General features: G+C 42.6%; 1 protein-coding gene across 11 annotated transcripts in view; it reads left to right on the top strand.

Moving 5' to 3' along the window:
* The window catches only part of Syne1 (spectrin repeat containing nuclear envelope protein 1), a 482,748-nt gene that overhangs the window by 240,194 nt on the left and 227,361 nt on the right, over nucleotides 1-15,193 (top strand). For all 11 annotated transcript variants that reach the window (XM_036168948.1, XM_036168940.1, XM_036168942.1 and 8 more), the window contains 7 exons: nucleotides 1,182-1,318; nucleotides 1,906-2,083; nucleotides 4,388-4,570; nucleotides 9,166-9,309; nucleotides 9,643-9,798; nucleotides 11,505-11,669; nucleotides 13,713-13,885. In XM_036168948.1, coding sequence (XP_036024841.1) covers nucleotides 1,182-1,318; nucleotides 1,906-2,083; nucleotides 4,388-4,570; nucleotides 9,166-9,309; nucleotides 9,643-9,798; nucleotides 11,505-11,669; nucleotides 13,713-13,885 — 1,136 coding nt within the window. The remainder of the gene's footprint in view (nucleotides 1-1,181; nucleotides 1,319-1,905; nucleotides 2,084-4,387; nucleotides 4,571-9,165; nucleotides 9,310-9,642; nucleotides 9,799-11,504; nucleotides 11,670-13,712; nucleotides 13,886-15,193) is intronic.

The raw sequence follows: 15,193 nt of genomic DNA, 5'->3' as shown, positions 1-15,193 counted from the left end.
CAGTTTGAATTCAGAGGAAATAACCACATACCACGGCCTGGTGCCAAGTCTTCTGATTGACAGCGACCCGAGGATAGGGATGTCATTTACAGCATGACAACACAACAGTGGCTTGGTGTGTTGATGGGGGCTGGGGGCCATCTCTCCGTAAGTCACTGAGAGCAGCAATAGTAGCAGCAACCGCTCCTCATTTAGTAGTTTCTTGTCTACTTGTCCTTTCTCCACAGGTCAGACCGTTTGTGTGTGTGCATGCACACATGTGTATGCATTTTTTAAAAATAAATTCGCTTTGTTCTGGTAACACTATTGACACAGTTGCATTATATATTTGACTTATTCCTCTTCTAATTTTACAAAGTAGGCATTGAGTAGTATAGTAGTAGGCATTGTGCTAAGGATTGGGCCATGCAGGGTTTCATTGGTCCCTTGATACTAATCGTTTAAGAGGAACTTTCTAATTGCAAAGCACTTTGCAAGGCCCAGTTGACCATGGCTTGGATTTCAGAATTGTGCTTCTCAATCCTAGGGTTTCATTTTGGTTTAAATATGTCTAATGTCATGATTATCTGTATATTGTTCATCGGTTAAGTTATGAGCTCTTCCAGAAGGAGAATGATACCTTTATTCATGGGGTACTAGGAGTCCTCTAATGTCATACTGAACATTAGCAAAAAATTGATGATTCCATGAAAGAAACCATGAGGTATATAATCAAGTAGGTAAATTAAGACCTGTGGGTTATAAGAAGTTGTTAATATCAGTATTCACTGGAAATGCTACATAAAATCCATTGGAATACATATTATAAGTAAAAATATATGTTGCTTTTCATTTAAATGATCATTTTATGTCTTAAATGATAGACACTTTCCAAATAGTCTAGTTGGACCAATTTCTAAACAATGTAGGGTATTTTCTCTTTGTTCTTACTTTAACTCATTGATGATTCAGTCATTTAACTACTTTATACTTGATGCAGGAGTCTCTCTCCATGGCCAGAAGTAGATACAGATGACCCACATGCCATCAGGGGCTATAAAAAAACGTGAAAATAGACCTTGTCCTATTACTGAGTTCACTGGGTTGGTGTGCCCCTCACTAATAACTTACAGTGTATGCATACAGAGTGTGAAGATATGGAAGTCTCCCAGTTCAGTACTTGTCTTGGTTTTCTCTATTAGGAGATCCTGGATGCTCTACAAAAGGCAGAGCCTATGACAGAGGATCTCAAGTCTCAGTTGAATGAACTTTGCCGGTTTTCCAGGGACCTGAGTCCATACAGTGGGAAAGTCTCAAGCTTAATTAAGGAATACAACTGGTAAGCATGAACCTTCCCACTGTTTAAAATCATTTCATTGGTATTTCCTTTATGACAGGATCTCCATATGTAGCCAAGACACCCTTCCTTCTATCTCAGTTGTAGGTAGGATCCCAGGAAAACAAACAAACAAATAAATAGATGAATAAAAAAGTAAACAGATGGATGGATGAATGAATGAATGAATGAATGAATGAATGAATGAATAAATAAATAAATAAATAAATAAATAAATAAATAAACTAAATCTATCTGGCTTCAAAATATTCAAAATACAAAGTAGGAGCTAAGTTGAGCATGGAGTGGTTGTCTGAGGTTCTAGCTTTTCAGGAGGCTTATCTGGAGAGCTATCTAAGCTCATAGATGGAGAACAGCCTGTGTGACATAGTGAAACCCAGCACAAAAATAATTAAAGTAGTTGGAATGTGTTTATAGTGTTATTTCAGTGATAATATTGATTAAGAGTTGGAACAGAGTACTAAAGCAAGTAACTGCACACTCCTGAGAAGTGTGCACTCCGTCAGGCATCACTTAAATCAACTTCTTTACTTTCCTTCTCTCATCAAATTTGCAAATCACCCTTTCAGTCTCTGTTTGCAAGCATCCAAGGGCTGCCAGAACAAAGAGCAGATTTTGCAACAAAGATTTCAGAAGGCCTTCAGGGGCTTCCAGCAGTGGTTAGTTAACGCAAAAATCACCACAGCCAAGTGTTTCGATCTACCTCAGAATCTTAGCGAAGTCTCTGCAAGTCTTCAGAAAATCCAGGTAAGAACTCTGCTGACCCTGCCAACAGCCGTGCTGCGTTAGACTAAGATGTTACTCCTGGTCTTTGTGGAAGAGCCCTGCAGATTAAAGTTTAACTTGAGAAATTTCAATTTCAGATAGACCTACCCTAGAAACAACTCAAGGGAAACTAGCCACTCCTATACATTACCTTATGTTACTTTATGTTTTAGTAAAAGCTTGGAAAACAGTAAGCGCTCCTTGAATGTGGTAACATTGCACCTGAGCACTCTGAGGGGCCTCTTTCATTTAATTTTCATTTAATACCATGATGTAATATTGGTGTGTAATATTATTGCTCTCAGCCTGCCAGTAGGATAGAGGTATCTCAATGAGGTCAGAAGGCTTGTGTCTGAGGCAGCCAGGGCTGCGGCCACATGTGATGTTTGCTTGGTTTATTATAGTATTTCCATCAGCTAACTACAACTCCATAGTGCCATTTCAGCTGCCACACTTTTAGACACTGTAGTGACCTTGTTTTCCATAGATGTGTCACATGCAGCCGGTTACTTTTCATACTAGTCATCCTGAGCCAATACTTGGAGAATTTTAATTACTTGCTGGAAAACATATGAATACAGGCATCTATGAATAAGGAAGGGCCCATGTGAGAACCTTGTCTACCAGACACAGGCTCTGAAATAATGATGTTTATTTCTACCTAGTTCCCTCTTTTGAATCTCGGTGCGTGATGTAACAAGACAGATTTCATTTGGAAATGTGGTGCTTTTAAAATTCCTCCAACTTTGCTCCAGGCCAGGGAGTAGAGCTGGAAACATTCAACCACCAGTTATTTTTGTTATTATGAAACCCAGTTCCATTTTTTGACAACAGCCTTTTCTGTGACTCTTAGCCCAATGGCTTGTAGGAAGTAGCCACCCATCAAAGGAGATGTCTTGATGAAGTCCTGTCTTGGTCCATTTTGCGTGATTGTGTAGCCTACTTTAGAGAGTAAACAAGTTGATTTAGCTCACCATCCTGAGGAAACAACTCTGGAATCAGCTGAGCTCTAAGGCTAGGATTCTATCACGGCATATACACCTGCCAGGAGACGGACAGGGCCACATCAGACAGGAAGCAAATGATACTAGGAAGTGGTCAGCTTGTTTTCTGAGAATTCTCTTCAGCCTGGTGAGGTGGCTCAGCCAGTAAAAGTGCTCTCTGCCAAGCCTGAAGACCTAAGTTCAATCCCTGGAACCCCACATGGAGAGAGAAGAGAACCAATTCCCGCATGCACGTGAAAACACAATAAATAAGTAAATAATTAAATGTATGTGTTTATTTTAGCTCTCTCAAGGGTCTGGCTCTAACTGCATCAGGACCACCCATCAGGTCTCTCCTTTTAAGCTTCACCACACTAGAGACCAAGATTTCCACTCATGAGTCCATGGCAGACAACTAACCCCCTCAAACTAAACCAATGTGCTTTCACTAAAGTCCAAAGCATAGAGTCTCTACATTTATGTTTCTTCACAGAAAAGATAACTTTAGCTGCTTATTCATTTTGTTTCTTCTCTAATGCCTGGGAATAATAATTGACATTAACTCTAACCCATAGAATATACTTACTTATCAAGAGGGACATTAACCTCTGGATAAACTCAGGTGTTGAGAAAGCTACACAGTGCGGCCACACTTCATGTTGTCATTATGTCATGAACTTGTGCTTCATAAGAACAACCCTATAAAATACCCTGTTACTATCTTTTTTATATAAACTACTGACAACAATGTCCCCTATTTCATTTGATACCATCCACTTTATGGAATTCCCTCCCCCAATGGAAACTTTCCTGTTGTCTTCTGATGAGATAATTGTTCTGCCAAAGTCATTTTATTTTATCATATGAGGTCTGTAAGTCATGGACCTGCTTGTGTTTATTCTTGCTTTGGCAGCTAGGCTGCTCAGAGCCAAAGATATCATACAGCTCCACCAATTATACAGAGCCATGTGGCATTTATTTTGCTAAACTAAACTTAGCCAGAGATTATTTGATTTTATAACAGTTATTGTCTCTTCATCTTCATTACTTCTCCTGTTTATTTTTTTAAAACAAGTGATAACAGTTCATAAAATACCTCCCAACATTTTGCAGTCCATTGAGAATTTATATTAGGAAACGAAATATTTCACAACTGGATTGCTAAAAGAAAACCCAGGTCATTTAACTTAGGCAATAAAATAGTCATTTGTTTTCCTTGATTTCACTGAAACATACAGGGAAAAGCAAAGAATACTAATGCATTGTGTGTCTTAAGGTACCTAATTTTATATTTTTCTTATAGGAGTTTCTGTCAGAGAGCGAAAATGGGCAGCATAAGCTAAACACAATGCTGTCCAAAGGGGAGCTCCTGAGCTCCCTGCTGACCAAAGAGAAAGCAGAAGGCATCCAGGCCAAAGTTATAACCGCAAAAGAAGATTGGAAGAATTTTCATGCAAATCTCCACCAGAAAGAATCTGCCTTAGAGGTATGGCACAGGCACCACCCTGTGCCTGCTCTGTGGGGTTTGGTGGTGGTGATGGGTAAGGTGGTTTCAATGCATCACAGGATTTTCAAGCATTCTGGTCATCCCATTTTGCATAGGAACAGGCAGCCATACAAAGAAAGATGGACCCAGTGTTGGAAGTATGAGTAGTCCTAAAGGATTAGATAACTTCTTGCACAGGGGCTATGGCCACAGACTCATTCATGCACACCCCCACAGGAACAGCACCTCTGAGCACCACGTTTAATCTTGCATTTGAAATGCTGCAGTTTGGGCAATGATTCTAGAATGAACAGAAGAAGTCCTGCAAGGCTACAAAATATTGGCTCAGAGTTCATATAACACCCACTAGCATCAGGTTTGGGGTATTCAGTATGAAGGAAGACAATATTCATGTGATTTCATTTCCCACAAAGACAACTTACTAATATCATATCATCATTTCTACCACCAAGCAGAATTTCTTTTCTTCTGAGATCATTTATTCTTTGTATTAACTCTTCTCTCGGATATATAGAAGGTGTCTTACCCTTGAAAACATTTCCTGGCAAAACATCCTTAATTTGATGACGAACACAATAAATACAAGACAGGAAGGAGACTATAATAGGGAGTTGCCATCAGGAAGAGAAAACAGGCTTTCTTGGTTCTTTCTTAAGCTAAGAGCTTCGAGTTCTCCCTTGTCATTAGCTGTTGTTCGTGGGGAGCACCCTCCACCAAACACAGTGGCAACCATGCGTGCCTGGAAATTACCTGGGACCCTGTGAAAATCATGAGGTCCGTGTGGCCTCCAAAGCAAGAGTTGTGCAGTGAATCCGGCTCTCATGCCAAGATCATCTTACTCCAATAGTGCCCAAGAACAGGGGAGGCCAGGGATTGCCAGTTTTGTTAATCTGCCTTGTCTGCATGGCAAGTAGAACTCTGTTCTATTGGACCCAAACCCCCCCCTCCCTCTTTCCCTAATAGGAATAGACATGTAGTACACCTTTCGGTAATAGGAAAACATGAGAGAAAAGAGGAGGAAAAGCCTGTTCTTTGTTTCCAGGATACAGATGGCCGTAATGCAGGATTATTTGGGGTAAGGCACGGAGACTCATAGAATGACACCGGTGACTCTGGAGAAGTCAAAGAAGGTGTCCAGAGAAGTGACATTTAAACTGTACTCTGAAGGACATGTGCCCTTCAGACTTTCCAAGGCTGACACACATTTCTCACAGAAGGAACTGAGTACATGGGCCCAGGACATGATGAATGATGTCAAAACGTGAGACATGAGATAAATCTGGCGCAGACACGCAGTTTAGGCAGAGGAACCCTAGAGGTAACTGGAGACCCACATTAGGACCAGGTAGTAAAATGTCTGGGTGTCATGTAACTTGACCTTGAATCTCAACCGGTTTCCCTCGTAGGAACCCAGGACACAGTTTTCCTAGGACAGCACCTATCATGGACTATCACAGATGCAGAGGACAGAACTCATTGCATACAGTGGATACTTAGGGCGCTAGGACTCATTTCTTCCCTCAAGATGCCTTGAGACATCCTGCATGAGGAATTTGCAGGCCTTAAAGCTGGAGACAAACATGTCCACTTTCTGATTGTAGTGTGAACAAGAATGGGGAGTCATACACAGCCAGGGAAGCAGAGGAAACTTGTTATAGTGGGACCCATGAAAGGGAGGGTCTCAATGACAGTAATAGTGCAGACGATTCATCTCTAAGGCAAAACAGCAGGATCTGGCAATTAGCTATATGGGGTGGTGCCCAAGTTAAGTTTGATCCTTTGGTTTCTCATCTGGAAGAAGGTATGAATGAGGAGGCTATTAACTGCCATATGAACGGAGATATAAATATATTGTGAAGTATGGTCTAAGGGAATGATATGATTGAATCAATTCACTCCACACTCAGTTTTGTGTACCTGGAAAGTGCTCTGTGGGTATTGGTCAGGAATGCAGAGCCATGCGCAGTGGTACAGAACTGTCATACAAAGAGATGGGGGCAGGATGATTAGGAGCTTGAAGCTAGCCTGGGCTACATAGCAAATCTGAGGCCATCCTGGATTATATAGTGAGACCCTGTCAAAATAAGTAAATAAACAAATAATTTAAAGAAAGAAGAAAGGGGGAATAAGGTAAGTAGAGAAGGAATGAAGGAAAGGAAAGAGGTCAGGGGAAGGCAGACAAAGGTACAAGATTGCTAAAAATCCGCCAAATTCGCACAGCTGGGGAGTGATGGAGACGAGTCAAACCCAGTGACTCCTGGATATATTTGCATCAACACAAGGTTTGAGAGATTAGCACACAGTCACTGTGCACAGATGAAGCACCCAGCTTTCACCTGAGATATTTGCAAACCCGTGGTTTTTGGTCACGGTCACCTAGTTTGCCATGTTTAGCTGCTCCATGAAACAGTAATAACAGAAAGACAGACATGCCTTGGACTACCAGATGAATTCAGTTATTCCATTAGTATTTGGCAAGAATTAGTCTAGACCCTGGGATACAGCAGAGACTAAAACAGGATACACCCTCTGCTCTGATGTACCTTACCATTTATCAGGAGTCCTCCTTAATAATCTTGCCTCTGCAGGGTGTTTCAAATTCTCTGGTGCATGCCTGTAGCTAACTCATCACCCTATGGAAAACGTTATCAAGTAGCCAATTCTCTAGACACCCTGGACCAAATGCAGCGAGAGTTTTAGGCAATGTCCAATACATTCTGCATCCCTCATATTTCAGTTTTCCAGCTAACATTTTATGGTCCTGGTGCTTTCCTAAAACTACCTAAATTCTTCTTTTGTTGGTCCACATTGCAAGTTTAATAACAAATTCAAATTCATTAGAACCTAGAACTTTAAAAAAAAAAGATTCCCTTTCCATAGTGAAACTCGTAACAAGTTATCAGCATGCTTTTAATGTCTTATCTATAGAGTCTATGAAAGGATTAATATTTATACTACCCTTATGTTGATGAGCACATAGTTCTTAATGAATAGAATAATGTATTCAAAGCAAAATAAATGAAGAGTTGGGGAGATGCCTCAGTTGGTCACGTGCTTGCTGCACAGGCAGAAGAACCTAAATTCAATTCCTATCACCCCCATAAAAGCCTAGAACCGAGGCAGTGGGAACAAAAGTGTCCTTGGGCCTCACTGGCAGGCCAGTATAGCCAAATTAGTAAGCCCTAAGTTCAATGAGAGACCCTACCTGAAAACAAATAAGATGGGGGAGGGCTAGAAAAATAGTGGTTAAGAACACACATTGCTCTTGCAGAGGTTTTGAGTTCAGTTCCCACCTCCCATATCAGGCAGCTTACAACCACTTACAACTCCAGCTACAGGGGATCTAACTCCCTCTTGCCACCACACATGCACATATATACACAAACACACAAACACACACACACACACACACACACACACACACACACACACACCTAAAAGTAAAATAAATCTTTAAAAAATATAATAAAAATTAAGATGGAAAGTAATCACAGAAAAAGTTTCCAGGATGTTGACCTCATAGGAACACATTTATGCACATGTGTACCCTCACATACCTGTGCACACACACAAATATTCACACGCAGAGAAAGCTTAATAAACACATAAATTAAATAGGTATGTATTTATATATAGTGCTTCTTGCCCTATCATTAATCAATTCTTACCAATGTTGGATTATTCTGTAAAGAAAGATGGTGTATCCCAGTAAGCACAAGACATGGGCCCTTCCATCCTGGAACCTATAGTCTCGGGGTAGAGGCCAGGCATAGCTGCATCACATGGAAGTGTACAGCCCAACCCTGCCTATGATAAAGCCTGTGGTTTAAGGAGTAAAGGAATAGAAAGTGAAAAGAGCTATACTCTCTTGGATGAGCTAGAGAATTAAAGACAATGGTTATAGTTTGAAAAGTAAAGGTATAAACATTCTGAAAGGATGTTCCAAAGTCATATAGGTGCTAAGGTGACAGATGAAAAGTTCTAGACACTGGGAAGAGGTAAACACAAGAAGAGAAGCAGCTGGACCACATCAAGTAAGCACTGGATAAATAAGCCAAGTGAAGGATTTTTAATCTCTCTCTCTCTCTCTCTCTCTCTCTCTCTCTCTCTCTCTCTCTCTCTCTCTTTCTCTCTGTCTTTTCTTCTCCCCCTGCCTCTCCCTCTTTCTGTCTCTCTTTTTCTATGTCTCTCTCTTTCTGTCTCTTTCTGTGTGTGTGTGTGTGTGTGTGTGTGTGTGTGTGTATGTGTGTTTGCACGTGCATGCATGCGTGTAGTCTACAGATTGACACCAAGTATCTTCTTCAATCAAACTCAACCTGTCTTTTAAAATTGGGTCTCTTTCTGAGCCTAGATGCCTTAGATTCTGCTAGTCTCCAGGGATCCTTCTGTGTTGACCTTCTCCATTCTGGGATTACAAACCCATGCCCACATGCCAGCTTTGTTTGTTTGTTTTGCATTGGTCCTGCGAATTAAGTTCACTTCCCCTACACTTTTTGTAGAGAGTCCTTACTGAGAGGGCAGTCAACCCCATGGGGTTTGGGTTTGCTCATTCACCTCTGATATTATCCTTGTAGAACCTAAAGATCCAGATGAAAGACTTTGAAGTCAGCGCAGAACCTGTGCAAAACTGGCTGAGTAAAACCGAGAGGTTGGTACAGGAAAGCAGCAATCGCCTCTACGACCTGCCCGCCAAGAGGAGAGAGCAGCAGAAACTCCAGGTGATGGGGCCTGGCCAACTGGCCTCCTCTTCATTCCCTCCTCACTCCACTCTGTGGCCAGATGCATGCTGGGTGCCCTGGTCTTAGCTGACACCACCTTGGGATGCAGTGTGCCTTCTCCTTGTTCTGACAGAATTAATGTTTTCCGTCTCTCTTCGGAGATGCTGTTTGTTTTCTCCTTGTACCATTCCACTGTGTGTAGCTTGAAAATCATGCAGTCTTTCGGGGACTCCAGTTGCTTGTCGATGTTTATTTCCGTTTTCCATGGGCCCAGGCTTTGTCCTCCATGTGCTTGTCCCGGCCTCTCAATGGTAACTCGCTTATGCTTTCCAGTCTGTCCTTGAGGAGATACAGTGCTACGAGCCTCAGCTCCACAGGCTGAAGGAGAAAGCTCGGCAGCTGTGGGAAGGACAAGCTGCCAGCAAGAGCTTTGTGCACAGAGTGTCGCAGCTGTCTTCTCAGTATCTAGCGCTAAGCAATGTAACCAAGGTAACGCCTGGCATGTGCTGTGTGTGTGAGTGTGATACTGATGTCGCAAAAAAAAAAAAAAAAAAAAAGCTGGAATGCCCATAGGTCATGCAGGGTCCATCCTGACACTCCCACAGAGTGATGTCTCCAGGTCAACCTTATGGCATGTAACCATGACATCTCCCTCATCTTGAAACCAGACTTGACACTTTTACCAAAGGTCTTAATGTGGTTCTCTGAAGTCAGCGAGGGATGTGGCAAAGACAGAAAACACTGCCAATCTCCGTCATTAATAAGATGATGCGTTCTACGGCACTTTGATTCCAGAAGGCTCATTACATAACTCTACAGCAAAATTCAGAGTTCCTGTGCTGAAGATTATCGCACTAGAAAAACATGATCCCCAAAGCTATTTAATACGTATTGGGAGCCATAGAACAAGTCTAGGGGAATTTTAGAAACGTCATCTAGCTTCTGTATATTCATTTTGCAGTAGATGAAGATGTGTTAATTGATAGTTTCGGCTAAGGGTCTAAAGCATAGTTTGGAATTGGCAATGACTAGTCTAACTGAATAAATCTGTCAAGGGTTTTAGAATAAAGTAGCAGGTACACACAAGACCTCATTGAGTGAATTGCACTAAAGTGGTGCAGACCCTGTGACGGGGCAGTCCTTTTCAAGCTTGCACAAACTATAATGTGTGTTTTCTGTTTTAAAATTTTTAGGCATTAGCACTTAGGGACGCTATCATAATTTAGCCCTTGGTGTGGCCTCGTCCATTTTACAGCGAAGTGACTTCTAATCTGCTAATCCGGGACTTCACACTGTCATGTTGTGAACTGCCTCCATTTGTAACCACAGTTGTTTCATGAAAAGGCTAATTTCATTGAACTTTAGAAAATCTACAGCAGGGGGATTGCTGCATGTTCAAGGCCAGTTTAGGCTGTACTGTCAAAACCAGGCTGGGTGGCATAAGCACATCTCCAAAATAAAATAAATTAAAGTAAAATACAAAAATACAAAAACAAAAGAAATCTTTTCCAAACAAAACCATTTGCATTTGCTTAGACATTAAAGAACGAGAGATATTTTAATGCTTCAAGAGTTTGAATGCTACATAAAGTCTTCATCCACCTTGCTGGCTGTGACCTGAAGTGAGGCAGTAAGGAAAACCACATAGATTTTCTTGTCATTAAACATGCAGGTGTATGCATTATGTCCTCCACAAGTGTACTGAGGTCTCACACTCTCTTCCACACCTATGCAAACTTTCTTTCGACTAAATATACATGTATTATATACATGTAATTTAGGACTATTACAAAATCTCAGATTGCTATTTTTTAAGACGCTGTCTACAGTGTAGGTCTCAGTTGAACCAAATATAATATGTGAAGGCTAACGATGACTTTGAATTGAATGCCAATCAACATCAGGAAGAAATTCTACTAGATAAAAATAAATCTTGACTCTCATAAGTACATCTGTTTAGGGCAGTGAATTTCCGTTGTCATGTCTTTTGACCTAGTTATGCTACAAACTCTTCACTGCTTAGAAAAGTACGTCACAAACGTCAAGCAGGGAGGCCAGGCTGGAACCTTTTCTGGGCAGCCTCCGAGACTGACTGTGATAGTCTCCGATGAAGTGTTAGTTTCCAATGTGAGTCGCTTTGGGCTGTGAAGTTTCTGTGGAGCTGACAGCTGAAAAACCATCTCTGTCATTTCCAGGAGAAAGTATCCAGGCTGGACAGAATTGTTGCTGAGCACAGCCACTTCTCACAGGGCGTTAAAGACTTGCAGGACTGGATGACAGATGCCGTTCACATGCTGGATTCTTACTGCCTCCCCACGTCCGACAAGAGCGTGCTGGATGGAAGAATGCTCAAGCTGGAGGTGTGTATGCTGAGAGACCTTTCATGCATTGTCGTTTCTCAAGTCTCTATTGGCCTGGTGTGACTATGCAGTCTGTCTATAAGAGCATTCTGGATGCTCTGTGGATGTGCTTCTGTAACACGAATCTTAAAAGCTCTTATAATAATCATTTAAAAAGCCAGATATTGGGGTGAAAGCTGAAAGATCAGAGTAGAACAAGCCAGCCACAAGTCCTTACTTCTGGGAAATCCTCAGCCTCCAGAAAGTTACTACCTGTATACTCATACCTATATGCCTTTCTGTGCCCTGCCATCTTACTTCCTCTCTCTGTCCAGCTGCATCATTTCCTCTTACCATCAAGCTCTATCACTTCCTGTCTGTCTGTACAGACCTCCAGGCTTCTATAGTTAACTAGTGCTGGGATTAAAGGTGTGTGCCACCATGCCTGGCTCTGTTCCCAGTGTGGCCTTGAACTCACAGAGATCAGGATGGATCTCTGTCTGGCGAATGCTAGAGTAAAAGGCATGTCCTACCACTGCCTGACCTCTATTTTTAATATAATGGCAAGCTTTATTTGTTAGAGCACAAATCAAATATCACCACAGTTTCTGCTTGCATAATATGCTCATCCCTAAGCATTCATCAGTCTTTTAAGCCCTGACACATTCATCCACAAACACTACAAAAAATAAAAATAAAATAAAATAAGACACAAATTGGTTATTTGCTCAGTTGTCAGTCAAGAAGCTAGCTTCAAATTCCATCACAAACACATGTTCTGAGGAAATATTTTGATGAACATTTATTTATTCAACTGACTTTCCTGCCTGTTCATTTAGTCAATTCTTCCCCCATTTTGAAATATTAATTCTATTTTGCATTTGCAATCAAAATGATTAATCTTCATTCATTCATCTCTGCCTCAGAACACTAGTGCCTCTCAGTTAGACTGGCCCTCTGTTTTGACACTGAGGAATCAAAAGTGAATGAAATATGACCTTTGTTCTCCACAGCTGTGTTGTCTGCTGCTGAGGCTGAATGAAGTACAGGAGATGATGACTGGAGGCAGTGATGTGCACGTGTGTGTGTGTGTGTGTGTGTGTGTGTGTGTGTGTGTGTGTAGCTTATGGATATACACAGGCATGGAACAGTATTGGAAAGATGGGTTGAACCTTGGAGCAAGTATCCCAGGCTTTTAGGAATGATGGATGGATGGGCTGGTGAGATGGCTCAGGGTAATAAGGCACTGGCCGCCATTAAACCTGAGACCAATTCTCGTCACCTCTGGTATGAAGATAGAACCAACTCTCCCAATTTGTCCTCTCTCTGTGTGTCTCTCTGCCTGTCTCTTTCTTTGTCTGTCTGTCTGTCTCTCCTCTTCCCTCTCATCTTTTTCTCTCTCCCTCCCTCCCCATCCCACCCACACAAAGTAAATGCATTTTTTTTTTTTAAAGAGGGAGAGAGTGTCCTGGTGCAGATGGCAGGATAGGAATTTGAGGGAGAAGAAATGGAAGTGAAAGCCAGAGGGAGGAACCAGCGTGGTGACTGAGCAGGCACTTGGGCAGGGCACGGGGCCAGGAGAGGCTCAGCTGAGCTGCAAAGGGTGTAAGACATAGGTTAGGAAGTGACCAGAAGCTTTGCATTTTGACAGATGCTGCTACCAGTTTGGCAACTTTGCCTTTCAATTTCCTTTTCTGGTTAAAGGGAAGAGTGCCTCTGAAACCCTTGGTCCATGTTACCCATTTCCATGGAGAGGCTGCATTAGATACCCATGAGTTTCTTTCCATCCTCACAACTTAGAGAGTCCAGGGACACACAGTCCCCCTGATAAGGCAGGAAATGGGATGTGGAAGGAAGGAATTAAACAGAAGACTCCAGACTGCTGTGCCAAGCCACTCAGAGACCAGCGGTGACTGGAGCCTAGCCATTGGCAGTCACCCCAGGTGTCTTCCCACAGGTGCCCCATGGCATGCTTGAACATCACACTCTCATCTTCGGAGCCTCTGAACTAGGGGGAGCCAAGAATTTAAACGCACAAAAGGCCTCTGTGCTTGTTTTCAACAGGCTCTGTTGTCGGTGAAACAGGAAAAGGAGATTGAGATGAAAATGATCATGACCCGGGGGGAGTACGTTCTGCAGAGCACCTCTCCAGAAGGCAGCCCAGCTGTTCAGCAGCAGCTGCAGGCTGTGAAGGACATGTGGCAGTCCTTCTTGTCTGCAGCCATTCGATGTAAAAGGTGGGTGAAGCTGCGTCCAGGGCCAGGGAGCCATGACTGAATGACACGGAATACTTCAACAGTGGCTGCTTCTCCTTCCTTGCTTCCTCTTTCTTCCCTCCCTCCCATAGATCTGCCTGCCTCTGCCTCCTGAGTGCTGGGATTAAAGGCGTGCGCCACCACTGCCCGGCGCTTCCCTTCCTTCTTACTACTTCCTATTTCTCTTTCTTTCCTCCATGCCTTCCTCCCTCCCTCTCATCCTTCCTCCCTCTCTTTCTTCCTCTCCTCCTCCCCCTCTCTCTTCTGATAAGAGCTCTAAAGGAACAAGAGAATCTAGAAGGTGAGGTCTTGTGTCCCGTTGACCTGAAATACTGTGCCTGCATTTTAACGTAACTAAAATCTGTATTTCTTTGTTGCTGATTGTTGCTTAAAAAAAAAACAAAGGATAATAAATGCTTCATAAGGTGGGGATATTTTGATACAAACCAAGTAATTCACTTGGGAGGACTCTTGAGGAAACACTCATGGAGGAGTGAGGAGGAAAAGAATGTCATCAAACCAGTCCTACAGGGCACAGCTGAGACTTCCTGGGCTGGGTGACCCTGAGTGTTGTTTTAGGGCCTCCAAGTTGTCTGAGGGCAGAAAGTGGGGATACTGGTGAAGAAGTCACCAGGACACAGGAGGGGGCTGAGGGCTGTCCACTAGGGGCAGGCATTCATTGTTTTCAGCACTACATCTGGGAGTGCAGCAGGGACCAGGGAGTGTCCTCAGCCTGTGAGATCCAGTATGGAGCAACTGAAAGTCTGGTGGCAGTCCTCTGCAGTGGGAGATCTGAGGACACCTGTGAGTGGCCACTGACGGTGTCTGCCAAGGCCAATCACAGTATGAAAATTAGTCTCACTCATTCACAGCATTAAGTATATGATGTGTGCAATGAGCGGAGGAAGTATTTATCTGTCAGGGAAATGTTAAGTTTTAATATTTAGGCCACTTCAGGAAATATGGCACTATTTTCTATTGTGATTTTCTGGTGTTTAAACTTCATGCAAAATGAGCACTATGATTATTTTTCCCAAGTTTCTCCTTCCTTCTGGTCATTCCTACTCTGTCGTTTTTTTTTCTCTGTCATTTCTGCTCTGAATGACCTCATAGGTTGACCAGCTGGGAGTGAGTGTGGATTCCCTCTCTGGTCAGGTCTGCTCTGACTTGACCTAGGGATCTTACTCCGGGTGACGTTCAGCCTTTCCCAGTGCCTGGTGTCCCCTTGACCCTTCAGAGGTCATGTTCAGTCCCACTTTGGATTTAAATGTACCCTACTCTCTAAAGCTG

The sequence above is a fragment of the Onychomys torridus genome, chromosome 19, assembly GCF_903995425.1.
Source record: "Onychomys torridus chromosome 19, mOncTor1.1, whole genome shotgun sequence".
NCBI classification, from domain to species: domain Eukaryota; kingdom Metazoa; phylum Chordata; class Mammalia; order Rodentia; family Cricetidae; genus Onychomys; species Onychomys torridus.
The sequence above is the reverse complement of the archived record's forward strand: the minus strand, read 5'-3'. Positions and strand labels throughout refer to the sequence as shown.